The sequence below is a fragment of the Fusarium venenatum genome, assembly GCF_020744135.1.
Source record: "Fusarium venenatum strain MPI-CAGE-CH-0201 chromosome Unknown EDB82scaffold_1, whole genome shotgun sequence".
Taxonomy (NCBI): Eukaryota; Fungi; Ascomycota; class Sordariomycetes; order Hypocreales; family Nectriaceae; genus Fusarium; species Fusarium venenatum.
Genome location: NW_027072129.1, coordinates 5,099,297 through 5,122,563, shown reverse-complemented (window position 1 = coordinate 5,122,563; position 23,267 = coordinate 5,099,297). Strand labels below are relative to the sequence as shown.

Genomic DNA, 23,267 nt, shown 5'->3' with positions numbered 1-23,267 from the left:
CCAGTTATTTATCTGTGGCGACTCGCTAACAATCTAAGACGAGATGTGAGCTTAACGATAATACCCTGAAATTGCAACAGTAATCAAACTATTTATAACTGTTCATCCAACATACGGTGAAACATACCATCGTCATAGGAGACCGTTGATGGCTACCAAAAGTGCAGATTTGAAACAACGACAATCCTACAAGTTATCGCACATGCAGCCACCCAAGTTAGTCATCCGACACCGCCACCACAAGCAATCAACTTTCTATATTTAATAGGCTCTGTGATACTCAAGTAGACTCTTAATTAGGCTTTCGGAAACAAGTCCTTGTACTGCAACAAAGCCTCTTTATACGGCTTCGGCTTCCTTCCCGTCAACTTCTCAACACTGTCAGTCGTCTTCGCCATGAACCCCCTTGCAACCATCTCTCCACAGCACAAGAGATCACCGATACAAAGCTTCATAGGCAACTTGGAGAAGTCACCAAAAAAATCAGTGGGCAAGCCGTGATCCAGCCACCATGTCTTGAGTTCCCCATCGGGCATATCGACAATTTCTCCCTTGTACCCGGTCTGTTCGCACATCCATTTGAACACTTCTTCGTTGGTGACTGCTTCTGGACCGCTGATCTCATAAACTGTGTTAGGCTCTCCTCTTCCAAGGAGTAGGGCAGCTAGCACATTTCCGCAGTCTTCTCGTGCGACATAAGCGCCAGCCTGGCCATGTGTGTTGACCAACCAGCGATCACCACAGAACTTCCACGACTGTGCAAACAAAGTCGGAATGTTGTCTACATAGAGATAGTTGCGCTGGATATTCCACTCCAGACCAGAAGCGTAGATGATCTTTTCGATAAAATGATGATCTCGAGGAAGGAAAGGAATATCCTCTTCATTCTCGGCTTCGATACCGGCACCAATGAATGAGGTATAGCAGACCCTCTTAACACCGCAGGCTTTGGCAGCATCGACTACCGTCTGAGCTTGGCGACGGCGACCTTCCCCAAAGAGCCACGTCGAGATCAGTGAAACAGCTTCAGCGCCTTGAAAGGCTACTTTGAGGCTTTCAACGTCGTCGTACGTGGCAGTAACGACTTTTGCACCTTTATCGGTCCACGATTTTTGAAGGTCTTCTGGGATGGCGTCTTGTTTGTAGGTAGTGAAAACAAGTTCATCACCAGGTCTGGCGATCTCCAGGGCGAAGCTAGCTGCAATTCGACCAAGATTACCGTCTGCACCTGTGAGAACGTACTTTGGCATTGTGATTATATGATGATTTGAACTGACAATAAGATTTAGGAATTGTAGCTAACATAAAACTACAATGCTAGACGAGATACTCTACTATTTATACGTTCCCGTTGCCCTGACCGTATTATCATGGTCTGATCGGCATGGTGAGATGTCAATGTTGCACCGGGCGATCCGGGTCTCAATGAGGTCGTGTAATTCCGAGATTCGCTGGCAATATCAGATCTGGATCCAGAGCGGCGGTAATCCCGCCGCTAAAAGTGTCTTGTGGAAGTGTCAGGGGTAGTGTCAGATCATCTTCTATCAACGACATCAGACCCAGTCTCATGATGTCAAGTTACCGGTTTTCTATCGCGTTATTTGTTAGTCACCGGATTAGAAAATTAAATGATTAAGAAGAGCCACAGTGATCTCCAGATGGTAATAAGCGATAGTCTGCCATGACGTACTTATTATATCATTCCACGATGGTATATTCAGCGGATCAGAGTCTAGTAGCAAAGGTACAGTTACTGGTCAAGCCATTGACTTCCCAGTCGTTGTACAGGCGTTGATGACATTATCCTCTGCGCATTCCTTCTGGTCATCAGGATCCCATAACCAAGACCCGTTGGTAGTCAATTCTCAGAGTTCCCGCACCGTTGCAAACATGAGGTTTCCTTGCTCCCTTCACTCCATCAAATCACCAATTTCGATTTCCGGTATGGTGTAGTGGCTAACATTTCGCGCTCTCATAACCTGAGAGATCAGTACCGCGGAGCCCAGGGTTCGATTCCCTGTACCGGAGTTAGCTTTTGCCATTAGTACTATCCACTTGCTTCCTTTTTGCTGGTCATGATGGCATTTAGTAGAGGAGAATGGATAGATATCTTCCACTGGTACGTGCATGTTTCTTTTAGCCATAACCAGTCCTGCACAGCTCATTCACCCCTCGAAGTCAAGCTCTACAGACTCAAGCCACGAATGTTTCCAAATATCAATCTCATGGAGTTGACAATTTTATATAAATGAGCTAGATAATGAACAGAATAGAAAGTGTAATTACACACAGTGTTACAAGACACGATATACTGAGATGTCATAATCAAAGATTATTAATTATATGTTCTATCCATCCATCATAATCGGACAGTCAAGGCTCTTGTTTTCCCTTTTTCCAATATAGTTGAAAAATCAATAACGTACTGATATATATTTCAACATTAACATATCTCGCCTCCGAGTTTGGCTCTCAACTATCTAGATTATATACATCTCTATCTTTTCCGAATCCTGCTCGTGATTCCACCCTTTCGTCATATAATTCGTTATGTATCCCACTCGCTGATATACATTTCCAAATTCTCGGACCTCCTTGGGCAGATCAGACTGCTTGTTGAGCGTTTCGTTATCCACCTTGACCAATACTAAAGCGCCGTCATCGTCCCAGGCATTTCTCGTACTCAGTCTTGTACAGAGTCTCAAGCACAACAAGTCCTTAGTTTTGAGGTTTCGCAAACGAAATAGACTGTCTGGTCTTTCGAATGGTTTCCTGACAGAGTTGCCCGGCTTTTCCAGATACACCGAATTTCCATCCATGATAAAAGTCATTGACATGGCGTGACCCGTGAGAAATATATAGCCACAATCCACCTGTCCGAACTTGTTTTCACCTCTGAGGGGACAGGCTGTTCGATCAAAGTCGACTGTGACGAAGTGATTGTCGTACTCGAAGCTTTCTAGTCCCCATGTTACACCACGGTGAACACTGAGCCAACTCCAGCTCGGTGCAATGTAGCTCAATTCCTTCTCAGAGTCTTTTTCGTCTGGCATCCAGCGTAAACCATTTAGCAGATCCTTCTCCCACAAACCAGCAAGATATCTGCCGGTCAGCTTGTCTGACCACTCTGTAGCCAATCCTGCAACAGCGGGTAGACCATCGGTTCGAAAGGTGATTTGTTTCTGAGAATACTGCACAATCAAATCTCGCCAAAGCTCATGATGTTCTTGGAATTCCTTCACCTCTCCTTCAAGAGGCTTTGATGGTCTAAGAGAAGTTCCCCTATAGCTCTTGGTTCCTGTGATAAACTTATGACCCGTCTTGATAATCCGGCGCGCTGGTACCAAGGGATCATCTTCGTGTCTCTCAAGCGCACCACATTCGCAGTCCATAGACGATAGACAGTCGAATATCATCTCACTCTTGGTGTAGTGAAGGATCCGTGTGGCCAACAATCTCTCCTGGAAGCACCATGCGCGTGTCAACAACGGATGATCTAGGACATCAGACACGCTGGTTCCGCTGAGGGGGTTTGAAGAACCTTTGGCCACATTTCGATCGGTATTCCAGCCAAAGGCAGAATGCTGGGCGACTTTGCGTCCATAAACCTCAAAAGGCTTTCCATCAGGAAAGGTGCCTGAGACCGTTACGTAGGGCTCTCGTGGGAACAAACAACCACCAGATCCATCAACTGATCCTGTAGCTGATAGGACCAACTCAGCACCATTGTAAATAGACGCCATTTTGGCAGCCTCTATTTCCCAATCCTTTGTATCATCCTGGACAATGCAGAGGGAATCTATCCAAATGTATCGAATACCCAGCTCTCGCGAGATGATGATGGCATCCTGGAAGGTTTTGGCAAAACGATCGAATGGAATGTTCTGTTTCCACTGCTCAAGAGTGTCTTTAGTTGACTTGAGATGCTGTGTCTTTCCCCAGCAATGAGAAAGGGCGATGTACTGTTCAACTATCTGTTGCTCAGAGTCATCGTGCGTGAAGATGTGAATTCCATCATTTGTTTCAGGCCCAATATCGACGACTCGCTTAGGTAATTTCGAACTGGACGCAGACTCTGCTTCAGAACAGATGGTATGATTCTCTTTGCACGCTTTTATCCATCTCCTTGCTCTATCGAAAGATGGCTTGGAAGTAGGATCAGGCTCGATATGATTCGCTTGTCCGCCGAATTCGGCATCAAGACTCCAATCAGGCCGTTCGATATTCATGCATGAACCAACGGTTGGCCAAGGGCAGGGGGAATCTAGGTAAATCTCAGATGCCGCTCTTCCATCTTGCTCGGGGGTGCGTAAGGAGTTTCTTACCAGGCAGAGTGTATATCTCATATCGTTCAATAAGATCACCGTCAGAACTATCTCCACCGGAAGAGAACATGTCAAAATCGTCTTCAGGCGGGCTTCCACGAATGAGGTTCAGCCTCAGAGCGTTTCCTTTACAGAACACAATCTCTAGCCAAAGCTCAAGATCGGTACAATCTAATTTGCCCTTGTTGAGCTTCGTCAACATATCTTGAAGAAGCCAGCAAGAGGCACAACCCCCCGCCGCTGAACCAGGGACGTCAGGAAGGTAGACTCTGACCCCCCAAGAAGCATAATCAATACGAGCTTCCCCCGCCCAGGTGGGGGCTGCCTCTAAATTACCAGCTTCGGCAGCTCTGGCGGAGTTGATGGTACCAGAGTTCTCGTGCATGTCTATTCCGGCCAAAGGAAGAGCCGAGGAAGCTGATCCTGGGTAGAGATTCCAGCATACTCGGCACAATTTTGGATCGTTCCTAATCTCTTCATCGGTATTGCCTGTTGGGTAAGGGTGAGTTTTGAGGTTTAGTGAGGCCATACTCGTTTTACCCCGCAGTGAGGAGATGCTTTTGATCACGCAAATGTTGGTAGTGAGGATATACTCAATATCAGAACCAAAACTGGTTTTTTGAAGATGAAAGTCTGTTGGGGCAAGTTAGAATGTCTCAAGTTAGGATAGGATTATTGGAAGTCAGCTGAAGCAACCTCATGATTATATATTACGACCCATTGTCATGTGATACCCTGGCCACACCTGCCAGGGGTCCAATCTGATACTGGATTTTACTTTCGTATCTCTGGGTATTATATTTCCCTCATTGTTACATACAAGTCTATGAATAGGTTCGAGCACTCCTGGGATCTGACATGAATTACCGTCATTATGTTAGTTGTGGACTTACTTCATCTTTGGCTTCTTCAACGTGGATTTATAAACAAAGATTCCATGCTATTTCACGGCCTATGCCCTAGTAAGTAAACATACTCTAATTGGCAAGTACTTCCCATCCAAGACTGATGCTTTCAGTGTTGGAGTCTTCTGCGTTACTTGTTACACCTCAGCAATGATTGCATGCTCTGTGTGTACTGAACATCTATATCGCAGTTGCTCTGGGTTTTGGCGACTAGATCTTTCATTCTCACCTGCAGATCCCTGATGTCCCTGGCGTAATGGGGATTCTCCATAGCGGCTGATTCCATCTTGGCCCATACATCCATCATCGATCCTAACAACCGCTGAAAGGGCCAAATTCTATACGTTTCAAGGATAAGTGTATACTCAGGCCCTGCAGGATCGAATATGAAATCCAATTGAGTCCTCTGCATCATGAGTTTTATCTCTCCCACGGTGCGAGACGTGGTTTTTCGCAAAAGATCTCAGTCAAGTCAGTCTTACTTTCTTTCAAGGTTAGATCTGACGTACCTTCGATATCCGAGGCAACGCTTATTCCGTCCTCAATCCATGCGTTCCCTTCACTGAACTCATCTGCATACAGTATTGCTCTGTAGATGAACACTTTGATGAACTTGGGGCATTTGAAATAGCATGCGGCTGCAATGCAAGTCCCTATCTCTCTTGCCGTGGCCCTGGTGGCCATTCTATAGAGCCACAGGTCAATCCAAGCGCTCAAGATCCCGTCGCAGCAATATTTATCGTAATGTCGTGCCACGGAAAGAATTTTCGGGGGACTCAAAACGTCGTATCTGCTGGGCTCTACCTTGCCGTGTATAATTGAAAAGATAACTCACATAGCTTCTGGGTCATCCCCTAAAAGAGATATCTCGGGCTTTTCGCCTTTCGGGGAGGCAAGACCTCTGGAGCCGGATGTGAAAAGAGCGCGGAAATAAGACATCTGATTCATCAGGATGCTTGAAGATACCATGCATCGTAGAGTAGGCTTTTCATTTTCGTCGTCAGGAATTACGAGTATCGTGTCCCAGTCTGAAGCGAGCTGAAGGATTGTTGATTCCAGCATTTCGTCTAGATTCTCGCCTGCGTCCTTGGTTAAAGACATCTTCACACGGTTTCGAGATCCTAGATGGGGAATGATTGAGTGTAAGGTATGAAAGAAATCCGGCGATACACGACCAGTCTTTTGAAATAAGGAATGATAGTAATCTCAATAGTATGATCCAATAAGGCCTTACGGCTTTAATATGAGAAGGGACGAAGAATACGTTATGATGTGTGGCAAAGCAAACACCTTGCTGTATTGTTATTATGTTGAGATTTGGAGAAGAAGACAAAACGACAACAACTAAAGCTCAGGTATATTTATGATGATTACGTAGACAAAGCCGGCGAGAAAGGCAACTCACATAACGAAATTAATAGAAGGTAACAAAGCCGTCCAAGAGCAGCTTATACAGTTCAGCAAAGGATGCACGTGACCAACTTATTTACCTTTGTGCAACTCCGCATTGGGTGGAAACTCATAACCCCACCAAGATTTTTATCTAAAGCTTCTTTTGGAGGGGCAAAATATCGATCATTGAACTCCTCCCATGTCTGTTTGACACACAAACCCCGGCATTTCAATCACTACTACGAACGACTATCGCAACGTCCAAGTACCAAAGTCTACAAACATCAGTCCCATCGCGAAACCAATTTCGATTACTTCATCCATCATGGCGACCGCCACCATGACTGTGACGGCTGTGCCGACCAAGAAGAAGCCTGACATGGCTCCCGAGAGCGAGCGCTTCCTACGATGTTGCGCCGACGTCGCGAATGCCCTCATTGAGGACCACGAAGCCTCAAAGGCTGGCCGCACAACTCGCGACATCAACCTCAACTCGCTACGAAACAAGCTCGCCAAGAAGCACAAGCTCATGAACATTCCACCTTTGACCGCCATCATCGCCTCCATCCCCGAGCACTACAAGAAGTACATCCTACCAAAGCTTATTGCCAAGCCCATTAGGACGTCCTCGGGTATTGCTGTCGTTGCCGTCATGTGCAAGCCCCATCGATGCCCTCATATCGCTTATACCGGAAACATCTGCGTCTATTGCCCTGGAGGACCCGACTCCGATTTCGAGTACAGTACACAGTCATACACCGGCTACGAACCTACGTCGATGCGAGCCATCCGCGCGCGATACGATCCATTCGAGCAGGCTCGAGGACGTGTTGATCAGCTCAAGTCCCTCGGGCATTCCGTCGACAAGGTCGAGTACATCATCATGGGAGGAACTTTTATGTCTCTATCTGAGTCATACCGAGAGGAATTCATTGCCCAGCTTCACAACGCTCTCAGCGGATATCAAACTACCAATGTCGACGAGGCCGTGGAGGCAGGTGAGATGAGCAACGTCAAATGTGTTGGTATCACAATCGAGACCCGACCCGATTATTGTCTACAGCCCCATCTCTCCGACATGTTGCGATACGGCTGCACTCGACTCGAGGTTGGTGTACAGTCTTTGTACGAGGATGTTGCGCGAGACTCCAATCGAGGACATACCGTCGCCGCTGTCGCCGAGACTTTCTGTCTCGCAAAGGATGCTGGTTACAAGGTCGTTAGTCACATGATGCCTGATTTACCCAATGTTGGCATGGAGCGCGACATCGATCAATTCAGGGAATATTTCGAGAACCCTGCATTCAGAACCGATGGTCTCAAGATTTACCCCACACTGGTCATTCGAGGCACAGGTCTATACGAGTTGTGGCGAACAGGACGATACCAAAACTACACTCCCAACGGATTGATCGATCTCATCGCAAGAATCATGGCTCTGATCCCTCCTTGGACTCGTATCTACCGTGTTCAGCGTGATATTCCCATGCCTTTGGTCACATCTGGTGTCGAGAACGGTAACCTACGTGAGTTGGCTTTGGCCCGAATGAAAGACTTTGGAACGACTTGCCGAGATGTACGAACGCGAGAGGTTGGTGTGAACGAGATCAAGAACAAGATCCGACCTAACCAGATCGAGCTGGTTCGAAGAGATTACGTCGCCAATGGCGGTTGGGAAACTTTCCTCGCCTACGAGGACCCCAAGCAAGATATTCTCGTTGCTCTTCTTCGACTGCGAAAGTGTACCGAGAAGTACACTTACCGAGAGGAGCTTACTGGCCAACCCACCAGTATGGTTCGAGAGCTTCACGTCTACGGTACAGCCGTCCCTGTTCACGCGCGCGATCCACGCAAGTTCCAGCACCAGGGTTTCGGTACGCTGCTGATGGAGGAGGCCGAGAGAATCGCGCTTGAGGAGCACGGAAGTGACAAGATCAGTGTTATCTCTGGTGTTGGTGTGAGAAGCTACTACAAGAAGCTTGGTTTCTGGCTGGATGGACCGTACATGAGCAAGTGGCTGGATGGTCGCGAGCAACCCGAGTAAATAGGAGAACTGCAGAGTACAGGGTAACGAATAGCATGAATAGTGGCATTGGGAATATCTCACGGTTAGGGTTTTGCATTTATAGATGGCGTACATTGGATGGGAATAAAAGGCTAGGACGGTTGACCAATTTGTGTTGCTTATGTTTGACTGTCTATTCTCCTTGTCCCGTGTTGTCATTTTAGGTCACCTGGACCGTTTATACCTAGTGATGCCTCAGATCTTGGAACCCTCATCCGCAGCACTTGATAGGCCCGCTCTGATTAGTCACCCGATCATCATCCTCAGACAGCCCAACCTACCTCATCTTTACAGGCTGCCTCTTGTTCCCGAATCCCTTCTAAAACATGAATCTCTCAACGCCATGAACCCTCGTCAAAATGGGGTTCCAGATTATGGAACCGGTATTCTTCCGGTGATACCTCCAGACGTATCTTTGCCAGACCGTGATCCACGAAGCAATGCTGCTACCGCCGCTTCAGCAGCTGGTGTCCGCGCCTTGAGCACCCAAGTGATCGCTTTTTACTTTCGTGCACCTGCAAAGGCCTTCTTCAGAACACGAGTGGATTATCTTGCCTATGCTAGAAATATCCACCAGGCACAGACGCAGATGCTAATGAAAGCTGCTGCAAACGACGCTTCTGCTTCAGCGGTGACTACGCTTTTACGCCAAAGTTGGCTCCTACTAAGAAGTACGACACCTGGAGTTCTGACTTCAGCTATCAGACACCAAGGATGGGGTATCGTACCGAATCAGATTTTACCGCCTCTTATTGCAAATGTTGGCGTTGGAGCAGTCTTGTATACGAGTTATCTCCAAATTTTAGGACGGCTCCATGAAGAGAGCGGCCAAGCGCGGAAAAGAGTGTATCCACCACCTCATCCAACACATACCTTCACGGCTGGTTTGCTTGCTGGCGGACTCCAGAGCGTTTTAGCAGCACCTTTGGATGCCCTTCAAGCGCGGTATGACCACACCGATCTCATGCCTAACGACGGCAGCGGAAAACCCAGGAGTATGTGGAAATTCGGATGGGAAAAACTTCGTGAAATCGGTCTCAGGGGTATTTTTGCAGGATGGGGGTTGTCCCTCGCAAAGGATAGTCTTGGAAGTGCTATATTCTTTAGCACATTCGAATACGTCAAGGCCCAAGGTTACTACCGCTTCGTTACGTGGTACTATGGTGGCCTGGCAGAGGACATTGTCGACGTGCTAGCTATGAAGCGTCCCGCACACCAACATCGTCAAGAAGAAGGCATTAGGCTCATCCGACCGCATTACGCTCTCGAGCCAATGTTTCTTCTACTCGGAGGCTTAGGTGCCTCATTCACACAGCAAATTCTCCTCCACCCCTTGACACATTTTCAGGTCAAGCACTGGGATCATCTCGAAGACCTCGACGCCAAAGCCGCCAAACTGCGCGCGTCCAAAGTGGTCAATCCAGAAAAACCCCATCGGCGGTGGAGGATGCTACGAGCTTACTACCATGCTTATCAAGAATCACTAGCTGTCTGCAGAACAGAGGCGGCGGCTGAAGGGCTGAGCCTAACGAAATGGCTCTACCGCGGGTTTTGGTGGAACGCAATCCGTCAAGTGCCTAGCACGAGTGCGGGATTGATCATTTTTGAGCTGATACGGCGCAAGTACGGACTTGGACAGGAAGAAGTAAGGATCACAAAGGATGGGTATGACATTCTACTTCACTAGATTTAGATTCGTTGTGACGGCGTTGGTGATGTATGATAGACGTTCTCCTCTTTTCCAACTATTACATATATAGACTATTTGTTCATTTGTTTTCCATTTCCCGCTGTAAAATATATGCCTTCCCACCCACTCCCAACATTTTAATGACCTCTATCTAATGTATAATTCTTATACACTCTTCGCCTACTAGCGGGCTAATTGGGTAGACAGTTAAACCTAGGGGTTAGTTATTGAAACAGCCTGGGAGTTTTGGTTGAGGTTTTTTTTAGCAGCGGCCCAGGCGCAAGCGCAAGCGTCACTAACATCAACTTGTGACCCGATCCAAGAAAGAATCCCATTTGTCTGAAGCTGCAGTGTACAAACACGTATCCCCGTAGGTATTGTACAGTGCAAGCCGATACATGAGCTCCCAGTGCTTCTGGGGGTCTGGCATAGCCGCATAGATCGCAGAAAGTTGGTTGATATTATCGGCCAGCTGTATGAACGCCCGCATGGACTCAGCATGGCCGATTATTTTGCGCCGGTATTGTAACACCCATCTATCAAGGTCTCTGCCAGGAGGTATGGGATTGAATGGGAATCTGTGGACGCTGAACGCGACGACGGCCATGCCTATATTGCTAGGATCAATGTACTTAATAAGGAACTGGTAGGGATCTATTGTAGGGTCAATCTTTACTTTAACCACCAGCGATTCCAAGTCTTTGTCGATATACTTGGTCCTTGTACGTCGTTGGATAATGGACTTGGTAATAACTTTGATAGAAGGAGGAGGGTGGATAGTAAAACGATCCATGTTGCTTGATGATGAGAAACGAACTTGTTCGATAAGTTCTGAGTGTAAGCTTATGGGAGTGACCTTGGTATATAGAGTACTCAAGGGATATTTCTTTGTAATAGTACAAAGCAGTTGGTGTTGGGAATTGAGAAGTGGTTGCGATGACTTGATGAACACTGGTTGATCGTGGGGAAAGAATATGGCAACTGAAACTAGGAGGTGAATTGGCTTTATAAATAGTCTGTCTACTACAAAGTTCTCCCAAAGATTCAAAGGTTCAGGTTTATACTTCCCCTATCATCCCCATCTGAGCGAGTTGCTGGAGTTTAAAAAATGCCCTCATGCCACGCCCCATCTCAGATGTGCCGCGTAAGTACTTAGACAATGGACTCAAACCTGGCAGAACGCAGTCGGGAAATGTATAAACGGATTGACTTCATGACTGCATAAATCTGCTTGTTACTTGTCGTGTATAACATCAAATTGTATTCTTTTGAGGCATTGCGTGCTCTCGCCTTTCCTATATGTCTGTCTGTGGTTAAAGGGTGACTTCAGTGTTTCTGAAACTCGGTTCTTACACTTACTTCAAAGTAAAACATATACAAACGTATTTGGGTGGTTGTGCCCGGATCTTACAGAGTAACAGGCACAAAATTTTCGAGCACTTGCCAAGAAGAAAAGGGTCGCCTGCAGCAGCGCAGAAAAAGAATCCCGACAAAATAAATACGTGAACGTTGACATATTATAGCCACGTACATGCTCATTGACAGAAAGTCGGTCGTTGCGAGACAGCTTTATTTTTACAATTTATGAAGTTTCAGTTTGTACAGACAGACAGATCAACCTTGAGGGGTGAGAATACCTAGAGTATATCGAGAAGGTTTAGGCATCAATTAATAGATAAAAAAGCATAAGTTACAGACTGAAGTATAAGTTAATTAACTGCTTCAAACTCACTTACGAATCCACATGAGGATTAACTTTTGCTCACACAAAGACCGATGTCCCCTTGTAGTTTATACGTGGCCCACAAGCTGTAGTCAGAAACTCTCCATATCATCATCAGAACATACAATATGTTGGCAGAAAAGACCACATTGTCTACATATACCTCAAAGGGTGAAAGTGTTGATCTCGCTTTCTCAGGGCATATCTGCATAGAACAGATAGTTATGTTCATACTCTGCGCAACCCACCAAGTCAAGTCACAAGGACAAAAATGAGCCAACATAACAGCCACACTTTGTTGTTGAGATCATTACGTAGATACAACTAAGTACACCTACAATTACATCACACATGACAAGAGATATTGGTTTGAAGGTGCAAAACATTGAATCAATTCCTACAAATCACCTCCGAGCCGCCCCCCTTTATCTTCGCTCTCTGTATACATACCGCTGGACACATCAACCCCTCCCATCCGTCCCCCCATCCCCAAGAACCGTGCAAGATCCTTAAAACTCCATGACGCAAAAACCAAAAATAACTACATCCAGATGTACGTATAAACGTGCTCCCCGTAAAGGAAAGACAAGAAACCAGTCCTATCACCGCCGCTTCTAGCTGCGTGATCCAGGACCAAAGTCGGGTTCGCGTTCGGGAAGGTGCTTTTTTTCTTTACGCCCCTTGATCACAAACTCAGACATAATCTGAATATGATCGGCGGGGAAATGCCAGTTGGGGAAAGCGGGAACCCGCTTGAGATATTCAGGATCAGGGGGTCCCAGCAGATCTACTACTTCCAGCGTGTTGGTCGAGTACCAGATGTAGTCAATCACATCTGCGAACCCGGGTGTGTAGTTTGTGAATGGCATATCGTCGGCAGTTTGTTTGAGGTGGGCGTAGGCATCCCTCAGGCTGAAGGGGTGTTCAATACCGTCACGTGTGAAGCTACCGTACTGGAAGCTGCTCAAGTCGAGATGGTCCGGAGGCACACGTCCCATAGACATCAGCTCGTACACGGACGAGTCTTCTGTTGAGTTGAAATCACCACAGACAAGTAGAGGGATCTCAGTATTTGTGCGGTATTCTTGGCTGGGGCCTGGCTCAGCCTGAGGCACGGGAACCTCATCCTCGCCCATGGGTAGTACAATCATCTTTTTGTCCTTAACTGCGGGCCACCTAGCGTATTTCTCCGCAAGTTTGGTAACATGCTCCATCAGAATACCGGTCTGGATAACCTTGACATCAGCTAGAGCAGAATCCCATGTAAGATGGGCGTTGACCAGGATAATTCGAGCTCCAGTAAGGCGAGACTCAAAGAAACATATAACGGCAATGTTGTCCTTGGGCATGACACGATTGAAGACATCGTGTTGGTTCTTCATGTCTGGTCGGTTAATGGCAATAGTGGCGAACTCGATTAGCTGCTTGTCGAGAAGAATAAACTTGCTCTGCTTGTAAAAAACGGCGCAACCGTCCACAGATTGGGCATCCTTCTCAGACATGGTCTTGGCTCGCGATTTGGGCCAGTGAACACCCTTGTAATCCAGTTGTGCCAGGTCGGGGCTAAGGTCTTCCTTGAACGCATCCGTAGACACCTCTTGAAGGGCAAGGAAGTCTGCGTCCCTGATTTCGAGTTCTTCCAGGATGCAGCTTCTGCGATAGTCCCAGTTGAGAGCGTTTGTTGGTGTATATCCGTAGGTCTGGGGTGTCGCGTATTTGTCGCAGAGAATGTTCCATGAAAAGACTTTGATCCTTTCCAGATTGGGGGATACGTCATCTTGAATGACAACGAGTTTCCGAGGAGAGGGAGGAGGAGGGCCTGTAGAAATTGTTAGCACAATTAACCAAGGTACAAGTTTTAATTAACGTACAAGGAGCATTTTCTTTTAGGTAAGTGATCAGACTCTTTGTCCCCTTCTCCATGATTTCGTGTTTGATCTCTGGGTCCAGAGGGTTACCTTCAATCCCAAGCATTTCAAGAAGGTGAAGCGATCCCAGTTCATTGGGCAAAGTTCGAATATTGTTGTTGAAAAGGTGCAAGTTCTTGAGGTAGGTGCACATTCCGATCTCCGGGGGGATTTCTTCGATCTGGTTAAAAGAGGCGTCGAGGTGGCGTAGTGCTCGTAGTTCTCCAATTGCGTTGGGTAGTATTTTGAGCTTGTTCGAGGCGATGAAGAGCTCGTTCAAGAAGCTATACTTGAATAGTTCCGGTGCTAGGTTTCGCAAGCCTTGTCCACTCATATCCATGTTGTGCCAGTCTTGCCGTCTCGTTTCCTTCTCCACAGTTAGGGGTCGTCTTCTATCGACACCATCGTTCTCGTCGTCCGGCTGAGCACGTAAACTACTCGGTGGTGGGCCGCCAATGCCTCTATTTTCCGACGCCTTGAGCCTAGCATAGTAGTGCGGTTGTTGTTGATCGGTCATGGCGGCGTGCGCTCGTTCAGACTCCTTGGCCATCCTCAATTGCTCCTGCCACATCTCGTTTGGGGGCGCCTGGCCGCGGCCAGCTGAGTGGCCATTCTGAAGCGCATTCGGAGCGAAGGGACTCGAGTTCGAAAGGCCGGCAGGAGTGAATGTCGAGTGGTGGCCCATGCCGTTGGGCATCCCATGGTCGTGTTGAAGTCCTTGGTGGTGTTGTGTCTGAGATGGGTGTTGATGTGAGGGATGTTGGTAGTTGTACATCATGCCCGGTAAGCCTCGGCCGGCACCGTTCATCCGACCATGTTGACTTTGCCCGGAGTGTTGAGGGTACATTCCGGCAGGTGTCTGTGAAGTGATTATGATGGTTATAGGTTGTAGGGTGGTGGGTTAGGGGGTTGCGCCGGCAAGCAGCACGGCAGCAGATATCGTTGGTCGGGAGTCGTTCTTAGGGGGGGTGAGTAGAGCAAGTCGCTGGAGCAGCTCATCGGCCGTCGAGTAAAATCGCTGGATGAATTGGGTTGAAGAGCTCGCGTAACCGCGCGGGGTGATTTTGATGAGTGACGAATGGCTCGACACTTTCACCCAATGTTCAAAAAAAGAGAGAGGAAGATTGACTCGCGTTGACGCATTGGCCTTTAGCAGCCAGTTCGTGGGGAAGTATGTTGTGCCTTTGTGGCTCGATTGGAGAAGGTTGATTCGTCGGTAGGTCAAGAGCTCATGAGAGTTGTTCGCGACAATTTCGTTAGGTCCCTATTTGTGATGGTGGGTAAACCAATGTTGGTTAATCACTGTCGAGCAAACGGAAGCAACAGAGCTATTGTAGTGAAGATCAAGTGCAGAGCATGCGTGTCAAGAAATGCTGCAAGGATAGTGGTCAGTCAGAGCTTGTTTGAAAGAAGGGCATCATAGGTAGTTAGGAGGAGGGGGATCCGAGCTTTCGCGAACACGTTGCGGTGTCTGTTTTAGCTCGTGCGGGGCCACGCACATGTAAGAAGCGAGCGCAACAATGCAGATATTGGTTTAAAAAATCAACTGATACTTGGAGAGCAGAAGAGCAGTTAATGGTACAGAAAGCACGGCTTAGATATGACTGTGATGCTGGTCGAGACTGCGACGAAGGGACTGAGGCCCAAGGAGCGACGTTCAATCACGTGCACTTGCTCCGCATTCTGATGGCTCGTGCGAGTATCCAGATCACGTGCACTCTCAGCCGTTCTCCAGGACGTCTGAGACCATTGCACTCAGCCTTGCTTGACAGTAACGGATGCTTCAAGTCAACCAAGATGCATCACATGCCATGTTGTTGACTGAAGCAGAATTCGCTAATCACTAATATCTATCGTTGTTCAATGACGAACTCAAACTTGGCAATCTCATTAAACTCACAAACCATAGGATATTTGCAGCATCAGATGCTGATATTCACGGGAACCCACGCAAGCGTATGCAATGACAGGGAACTACTAATTAACCGTATGGTTCGAGCTTACCCCAGACTTATATTCTGCAAACGTGAATTTTGCAATCACCTACCATCTAGAAAAACACACTACAGGGAACCATATGCTACATCTATAGTATCGAGAAATATTCTTCATTACCTCAATTGCACAGGTAAAGTTATGAAAGTGACGCCACTACTGCAATCCCTCGCACAATGGCACTACGTCCTCTGTCATTACCACTGAAAAGATACATTTGTACGGTGACTTAGCTACATGTTTATCATATAGTTATGGTGTGCAATAATACCCCAATGGGCTCTTTTTAAAGCTGCACGAATCAACATAAACTTTGACTGCGGACTCGCAAGGGGAAGGACTGGCAACTCACAAAATTAATGGTTCGATCCGCTAACACGGACCGCTTGCTTGGGAGCAGGAGCCAAGAAACACTGTACTGATTCGTCCGCAACAACGTCGCCCAATCATTCTTGTATATTTTTCATGTCACGGAGCCTCGAGCCGCAATGGCACAACTCCAGCAGACAACACTGCCATTCAGCCGAGAATAGCACCGTTGGACATGATTCACTTTTATGTAGTGTAGGACTCTCTTCCATGTCACTATCGCGGGGGAACAAGATCGCCTCAAGCACAAGCTCCGGAGGAAAAGCTGGGGTCTGCGCTCCCTTCGGCTATTATTCATGCAAGCGACCCGCTCGAATACCCAAACCCTGGAAAGATTGTCAGCCGTGAACATGGCAAAAATGTATCTACACTGTCAGATTCGGGTCACTACAGCTGCAGCTGAAATTACATGTTTGATCCTTCGCAATGTACCCTTCGTACCTGGCCGCGACCTGCAGCAATCACAAGTTCTTGACAGTAATTATCCCCTGTCTAACCAACCAGAAAGACCTCGGAACGCCAGGGCTGGAGAGGAAGCTGCTAACACGATACGCGTCAATAAAACATCAGGCAAAGAGTCTAATGTGCGGGGGACAGCCAACCGAAGTGCAGCGCTCCACACCTCATACATTCTTGAACTGGGGAAACAGCATCGCTTGGATCCGAGCAAGCGTGAAGCCTGGGGGATGTATCCTGTTGCGAGAAGCCAGTTGCCGTATATAGAATGTGACCTCTGCCGCCATCTCTGGCCTGTTTGCTTATCTGCTTGCTTGCTTGTCCAACCTGAAACCACAGTACTACTACTGCATAGGACATGCGGTTTGCTGCAGTATCATCGTCCTTCCTTACACTCGCACTCGCACTCGATCTCGACGCAGCTACACGTCCCGTTGTTTAACGCCAAAGTTCATCATGGAGACTTGAACCAATACGCACATACACATGTATCTGCGGCATTTCCCGCAATCTTTGTTCAGGACAAACAAACAAACACCGCCCACACCAGAGACACGGCTTGCTGGCCAACCAGTAACGTCCGTCGTCAATCATTAGCCTACGTTGGTTCCGCCATCTATTCCAAGGTTGCGACATCATAACACGGGAAGAGAAGACAGGGAAAACGACGGCACTGCTGCTAACAACGGTCGATGTCCCTCTTTGGGCAACCAGGACAGGAGCAGCAAAGAAGGTCGACACCTGGCACTGGATAATTCTAGGTGCGATCAGCGGTCGACATTTTAACTTTGCAAATTGCGGGAATTCTTCGTTTTCAACACCACGCTGAACCGAAACCCTGGCACAAGCGATTTAGGCGACCGACACCTTTGAATCAGTGTCAAGCATTCACGAAAGAGCCCAAGCCAAGGGTTAACTATCGGTTCCTTCAGTGCCCCTGCATGATCCGGGAGGCAATCCGACGACCACCCGGATTTGGAAGTCCAATTACGCGGGCCAAAGAAGAGTTCTAGAAGGGCTAAAAAGTCTGCAACCAGCCCCAGGGGGTCGGGAGAGTACCGTTTTCTACAGTGCCTGCCGGTAGGTACTGAGGTACCCAACTTACCTACACCCAAGTTGCCTCCCATCTCAAATCTCGGTGCAGTGCAGTACCCGGGCGGCTTCAGCTCAAGCCGCCAGTGTTTGCTAGCGGCGGTGAAACTACATCACCAGATTGATCAACCCATAGCAATTACACCTGCAGCTGCACCTACACCTGCACTGTACTCCGTACAAACGGTAAACTATTAGCCCACCCCTGTCTAGTCCAGGCAAACCACCCCATCCCCTAATCCACGGGCATCCACATCCACATCCCCATCCCTATCCCTATTCATCGGCAAGCTTGCGCCAAAGAGTATAGTTTAGTCCAAGCCCAGGACGACAATGTCGGAATGGAGCGGATTTTACTACGCTTCTGCCAACCCCTTACCCACCTTTGCTCGAAAGACAAAGGCTGAAAAGGAGTGGCATCGCCCTGAAACTCCCCCGCGGTCCCTTTCAGCTTCCCACGACATCAAGCCCAACAACACAAGACGTCCCTTTCAGCATACGAGGACCTCTAGTGGGAGTCAGCGTAGCGGTAGTCGCTCGTCGCACGAGTCGTCTCTCGTGCATTCCAGCTCCAGCCCCGTCGCCAAAAGCGGCCCCTCCTTGGGGGAAGACAATTCTCATTACTCGCACTCAAAAGTCCTATCATCTGACTCGCGCCGACAATCTTCAACGTCGACGTCAACATCACATAAACATCGTATTAACCCAACTTCTACCACCGCCGTAACAGCACCTTTATCCTCTCCTATTATCTTCAATCGCCCCGTCGTTATCGACAAATCTCGAGAACGCGAACTTCTTTCTCGTCACTCAGGCGCGATTACTCCAACTTACGGCTCTATTGATCTGAAAAATGTCACCATGTACTCCCAGCTGGAAGCAGGCAACAAACCCATGTCGGGGACAACGAAGCAATTAAACCTCGGTTTCCCTCGAACAGAGTCCGTATCTTCCACGAGCGGACAGACGACCGCCTCAAACCACACAATGACTTCGACAGACCCCTCCAACTCGTCCGACCCTGCGATGAAACCATTTATCGTAAAAAATGGCCGCACCTACTTCAATGATCCTACATCGTCATATCCTCTCCCTACCGATCTTACAGAGCTTCATCGACAAAGCTTGCGAACGCTTCTCATGATTCAGGTTTATGGCGCACCCGTTTATACACCATTCATTCAAAACAACCCTCCACAGCGTGTGTTAGAAGTTGGATGTGGCACAGGTTTTTGGAGTATGATGTGCCATCGATACTACAAGGATCGAGGCCACACCGGCATACACTTCACAGGCATTGACATCGCGCCTCTGGCACCTGGCAGTCCAGGATCCCCAGCCGAGCTTTGCAAACCAGACAAGGATATGAAATGGCGATTTGTTCAGCATGATCTTCGTCAGAGACCATGGCCCTTTGGCGATGAAGAGTTTGACTTGATCATGGTCAAAGACGCATGCCTCATGGTTCCAAGTCACGTTTACCAACTCTTTGTTGAAGAATACCTCCGCCTACTCAAACCTGGTGGAGTTTTGGAAATTTGGGACAGTGATCCAACATTTCGCATGTTGCGACCACATGTCCCAAGCGCAATGCCAGGTTCGGAAGAGGCAGAAGAGCATGAAGCCGCACTTGACCTAGGCGCTTTCCTCATGACATCAAAAACGCCACTGTCTGCGCCATTGAACTCATTCCTGGTTGAATACAATACATATTTGTCGCGAACTCTCGAAGGCCGACAACTGTCGCCTGTGCCGTGCTCTCTCATCAGCGCATTCCTCCTTCAAGAGGCAGAAGATCTGATGGATATCAAGTCGAAGCGTCTAGCAATCCCTTTGAGCGAAGTCCGATGGGAGCGCGAAGGTGTCGGCGGTGTGGTCACAAAGGACGGCAAGTCGTATGTGGAGATGAAAGCCAAGTCAGCACCAAACCAAAAGGTTGAAAAGAAAACCCTGACACCTGGACAGTCTGCACTGCGCAAAACGGCGCTCTTGACAGTTGCGCAGCAAGTATCGGCACTGGAGCCTATTCTTCGAGATGCGAGCGGCAAGAGCCAAGATGAGTGGGATGCTTGGGTAGCCAAGATGATGGCGGATTTGATGAGTGAGACTGGAACAAGCTGGGGAGAGTGCTTAGAATTGGGAGTATGGTCAGCGAGGAAGAGGCTGCGTAAGGGCGAATCTTGAGGTCGTCACGGGAGTTGAAGCACAAAAGCAAAATGGTGTCTCGAGGTGAACTTTAGTGGACGCCTTGGCGCATCAATGTCTCATGATAGATGACACCGCTGGAATGTTTACCATGTGACGCAAGGCCTACATACATGGGGGGACCTCAACGTCTCAGGTCGAGTCCCCACAGCCTCGCCAACATCTTTTCTCGTACTTCTTCCCATTTACACGTCGGCGTCATAACGTTTTCTCAATGTGCGATACCTTTTCAGATAGTACCTATACCCATATGATTAGTAAAAAAGCAGGTTATTGGATAGGAGGACGGGATTTTAGGATAATGGAACTTCAGGGACAATTGAATTCTTTTTGGCATTGGATGAGTTGACTTGACCTTGATTTGATCTTGTGATTGGGTTGTGACAAAGTTTGGAGCTGGGTAACATCCAACGACGGAGAATCATTCGAATTGACAGATGTGACATGAAGGCAAGCCATTTTCATAAACGATTGCATGTGTTTTGACACGTTGGTAAATGTTTTGGGAGTAGACTTACAAAGCTTCGATCTCTGCGTCTCGTGTCAGTAAGTACTGGCAAAACGGCCACGTTCAAACATACCCTTCTTAACATACTCAGCCTGCGCAATTCCCTGACGAATCTTATCCTCGTCGCGCTCTCCAGCTTTGGAAATGAAGGCCTTGTGCAACCGAGGTCGGAAGTAATCAAAGCCAAGAGGATATTCTCTCCCCAGATATAGGAGCTCTATTGTACGTATCAGTGTGCGGCTTTAGTCCTAGAAAAGGTAATCACGCACCCTTGTAGATGTTTATAACTTGGCGTCTTAGTTGCGGGTTGGAACTCATTGTGGTTTATATGTTTGTGTATTGTCGAGAATCTCATCGCATTACCTGGAGCTGCATACCAATGGTCTATGATGATACCGCGGTACTTCCCCAGACCGTGGCGCAGTATCCACCGTCCCAATCAGAAATATTTAGCCTCGCTATCATTCAGCCACAAATACTTTCATCTCAACAAGCGTCTGATGGCACAATCGCCAAAAGCTTCAATCTATTCCATATTACGATACCCTGGATTATAGTCTTGCGCCAGTGTAGCTACTGGTCAAGATATCAACCTCCATGTTGCCCAACAGGATAGGATCTTTGCATATCCTAAAACCACTCTCCAAATGCCCAAGTCTCGTTCGCTTCAAAAACTATAAAGGCGATCTTGCTGAAGACCGATGGCCAACAGGATTAACACCGGAAGCCAGGCCATTTCGCAGTACATGGAGACACCCAGACAAGAACTACTCTGTGCCATTTACAGTGTACAATGTTCCAAACAATTCCGAGGCATTTGTCAGATGGCCAACACTCAGGAATTTCATGCCAGCACTGAATCCGCGAGCATGGAGAACAGTCAAAGCCGGGGGATCCATTGGTTCTAAACTCGAAACAGTCCAACCTGGGTCAACCCGTGATGCCAGATTAGAGAAACAACTAGCATTGATGCCTTACATGTATAATGACCTTGGTGTGTTGGTTTACGATGGTCCAACTGAGAAACAGTTGCAGACCATAGGCTATATGCTCAAGAGAATCGTGAAACATGAGGGCAGACTGCAGATCCGTGCATGGCACGCGACTGAGAAAAAAGTGCGCTTCGATAAATGGAACGTATACCGGTTGTCGGTAAATGAGAGGGATCATCTTGACAGACTTTGGAAGAAGGTGCGTTGGTAGATGTCCCTTGGGAAGAATGAGGATACGACGCTGATTTTGCTACAGAGAGGTTTCTTGCTCCCGAGTGGCCTCGATGAGCTTACTGACGTGGCGCTAAATAAATGGCGAGATGACTGGAAGGTTCGAAGGGAGGCCGAAGGGAAAGGCGGTCGTTTACCAGTCAGGTTTTCTAAATACAGCAAGGAGATGTGGCTCCTGAATAGCAAAGACGGCATGGGCTTGATTAATGTAGGTTTTCCTTGTTACTCGGTCCAATCCCTGATGTTCTAATAAACCTCGCAGGAAACCATCAACGGACCCCGTCTCACTTCAGTCGATGCCTACGTCGCCACAGCAGTTTATAAAAGCCGCATTCATATGAACATCGAGCTTCACGCTGTAGGTACAAAGCGTTTCCTCGGCTGTGCAAGCCTCCTACTTGAGCCCAGCGTCGACAACGATGTCCGAGAAAAGAGATCGGAGGAGGCCAAGGAAATGGACAATGCCAGCCCCGATGATACCAAATCACAAATGCAAACGCGCAAGCAAGAAAGGGAAGATGTGCGTCGTAATCTGCAGAAGATTTACTATATCGAGGCACCAAGCTCGATGGAGCGACAGGAGCCTATCGTTCAGGACATGACCAGGAAGCTGTGGAGGCTTGAGCGATTGATTTGGAAGGATAGAGAAGATGCTATGAGGAAGGAGATGAACGAGAAGAAGAGGCGTGAATGGGAAGCACAAAAGGCTTTGAGGAAGTCTATCAGGGCCCAGGTGAAGGCAGACATGGAAGGAAATGAAATGCCTTCGGAGAAGAAAGAGAAATCTGAAGAACAGAGCCAGAGAGACGACGATGTCGCTGAGGGTTTGCGTGGCGAAAAGTCTACTTGAAGAGACAGCCATATTCTAGAGGCTCATTTGGCCATTGAAGGGCATTATACCTCTTCACTATATACTTCAATCATCCTAGGACTCTAGCGACGTAAAGGTAGAAAAGCATACACTCACCACTTCACATCGGCCATTTTGTCGAAAACTTTGGAACAATACCTAGGGCATTGACGAAGTCTCAAAGGCAATCCAACGAAACGCTTACATGGACTGAGGATGATATTATTTCTGGCCTGCAGTTGACTGCAGTACTCATCGGTATTCAACTCAGATGGCCTCGGAACGTGTTAGTCTTGATATGGGCAATATTCACCTATCTCCATCCAGCGCCTAATTTAGGACTGGCGTTTAGACCGCCACGCGTAACACGTGCATTGAATACAATCGGCAGCAGCGGAATGAAAGGCCTCCAAGTCAACAAAGACATCAAAGAATGAAACCTAGAACAAGTTCAGTGTCACTAGCTAACGTCAAAACACTATGTACTGAGCTTGTACTTGAGACATCCAGACATCGGGTTGCCTAATTAGGCAGCAGTTCAAGTCATGCCATCCAAAGCAAG

At 47.8% G+C, this 23,267-nt stretch overlaps 11 protein-coding genes and 1 non-coding gene across 12 annotated transcripts; 6 read left to right on the top strand and 6 right to left on the bottom strand.

The window, feature by feature from the left end:
* Window positions 1–169: 169 nt before the first annotated feature.
* On the bottom strand, window positions 170–1,408 carry EDB82DRAFT_49648 (uncharacterized protein). Its single transcript, XM_025730505.2, has one exon. It carries the CDS (start codon window positions 1,248–1,250, stop codon window positions 297–299), a length of 954 nt encoding a protein of 317 aa, XP_025589623.1. The 5' UTR covers window positions 1,251–1,408; the 3' UTR covers window positions 170–296.
* Window positions 1,409–1,938: 530 nt separating this feature from the next.
* EDB82DRAFT_t60 lies at window positions 1,939–2,028 on the top strand. Its single transcript has one exon. It is a non-coding gene; the product is annotated as a tRNA-Glu (tRNA).
* A 452-nt stretch (window positions 2,029–2,480) lies between these two features.
* EDB82DRAFT_423201 (heterokaryon incompatibility protein-domain-containing protein) lies at window positions 2,481–4,710 on the bottom strand (the record flags this gene model as incomplete). Its single annotated transcript, XM_065607624.1, has 2 exons — window positions 2,481–4,264; window positions 4,326–4,710. The coding sequence occupies 2 exons, from the start codon at window positions 4,708–4,710 to the stop codon at window positions 2,481–2,483; spliced, it is 2,169 nt and encodes a 722-aa protein (XP_065465598.1).
* A 337-nt stretch (window positions 4,711–5,047) lies between these two features.
* Window positions 5,048–6,631, bottom strand: EDB82DRAFT_486885 (uncharacterized protein). Its single transcript, XM_065608293.1, has 3 exons — window positions 6,066–6,631; window positions 5,740–5,915; window positions 5,048–5,692 (listed from the first exon to the last, which is right to left on the bottom strand). The coding sequence occupies exons 1-3, from the start codon at window positions 6,329–6,331 to the stop codon at window positions 5,361–5,363; spliced, it is 774 nt and encodes a 257-aa protein (XP_065465597.1). The 5' UTR covers window positions 6,332–6,631; the 3' UTR covers window positions 5,048–5,360.
* A 141-nt stretch (window positions 6,632–6,772) lies between these two features.
* EDB82DRAFT_486884 (uncharacterized protein) lies at window positions 6,773–8,807 on the top strand. Its single transcript, XM_025730509.2, has one exon. It carries the CDS (start codon window positions 6,948–6,950, stop codon window positions 8,664–8,666), a length of 1,719 nt encoding a protein of 572 aa, XP_025589627.2. The 5' UTR covers window positions 6,773–6,947; the 3' UTR covers window positions 8,667–8,807.
* Window positions 8,808–8,991: 184 nt separating this feature from the next.
* On the top strand, window positions 8,992–10,509 carry EDB82DRAFT_486882 (mitochondrial carrier domain-containing protein). Its single transcript, XM_065608292.1, has one exon. It carries the CDS (start codon window positions 9,031–9,033, stop codon window positions 10,372–10,374), a length of 1,344 nt encoding a protein of 447 aa, XP_065465596.1. The 5' UTR covers window positions 8,992–9,030; the 3' UTR covers window positions 10,375–10,509.
* A 169-nt stretch (window positions 10,510–10,678) lies between these two features.
* On the bottom strand, window positions 10,679–11,170 carry EDB82DRAFT_532791 (uncharacterized protein; the record flags this gene model as incomplete). The annotated part of the gene is made up of 1 exon (XM_025730511.1): window positions 10,679–11,170. The coding sequence occupies one exon, from the start codon at window positions 11,168–11,170 to the stop codon at window positions 10,679–10,681; it is 492 nt and encodes a 163-aa protein (XP_025589628.1).
* A 1,271-nt stretch (window positions 11,171–12,441) lies between these two features.
* Window positions 12,442–15,046, bottom strand: EDB82DRAFT_49415 (Endonuclease/exonuclease/phosphatase). Its single transcript, XM_025730512.2, has 2 exons — window positions 13,972–15,046; window positions 12,442–13,919 (listed from the first exon to the last, which is right to left on the bottom strand). The coding sequence occupies exons 1-2, from the start codon at window positions 14,852–14,854 to the stop codon at window positions 12,715–12,717; spliced, it is 2,088 nt and encodes a 695-aa protein (XP_025589629.1). The 5' UTR covers window positions 14,855–15,046; the 3' UTR covers window positions 12,442–12,714.
* Window positions 15,047–16,438: 1,392 nt separating this feature from the next.
* On the top strand, window positions 16,439–17,954 carry EDB82DRAFT_49580 (uncharacterized protein). The gene is made up of 2 exons (XM_065608519.1): window positions 16,439–17,429; window positions 17,483–17,954. Exons 1-2 carry the CDS (start codon window positions 16,668–16,670, stop codon window positions 17,654–17,656), a joined length of 936 nt encoding a protein of 311 aa, XP_065465595.1. The 5' UTR covers window positions 16,439–16,667; the 3' UTR covers window positions 17,657–17,954.
* Window positions 17,955–18,103: 149 nt separating this feature from the next.
* Window positions 18,104–20,268, top strand: EDB82DRAFT_49419 (uncharacterized protein). Its single transcript, XM_025730513.2, has one exon. It carries the CDS (start codon window positions 18,253–18,255, stop codon window positions 20,101–20,103), a length of 1,851 nt encoding a protein of 616 aa, XP_025589630.1. The 5' UTR covers window positions 18,104–18,252; the 3' UTR covers window positions 20,104–20,268.
* Window positions 20,269–20,638: 370 nt separating this feature from the next.
* Window positions 20,639–20,950, bottom strand: EDB82DRAFT_520490 (uncharacterized protein; the record flags this gene model as incomplete). The annotated part of the gene is made up of 3 exons (XM_025730514.2): window positions 20,639–20,655; window positions 20,706–20,849; window positions 20,902–20,950. 3 exons carry the CDS (start codon window positions 20,948–20,950, stop codon window positions 20,639–20,641), a joined length of 210 nt encoding a protein of 69 aa, XP_025589631.2.
* A 126-nt stretch (window positions 20,951–21,076) lies between these two features.
* Window positions 21,077–23,000, top strand: EDB82DRAFT_49444 (uncharacterized protein). The gene is made up of 3 exons (XM_025730515.2): window positions 21,077–21,823; window positions 21,881–22,063; window positions 22,118–23,000. Exons 1-3 carry the CDS (start codon window positions 21,230–21,232, stop codon window positions 22,703–22,705), a joined length of 1,365 nt encoding a protein of 454 aa, XP_025589632.1. The 5' UTR covers window positions 21,077–21,229; the 3' UTR covers window positions 22,706–23,000.
* Window positions 23,001–23,267: the final 267 nt, after the last annotated feature.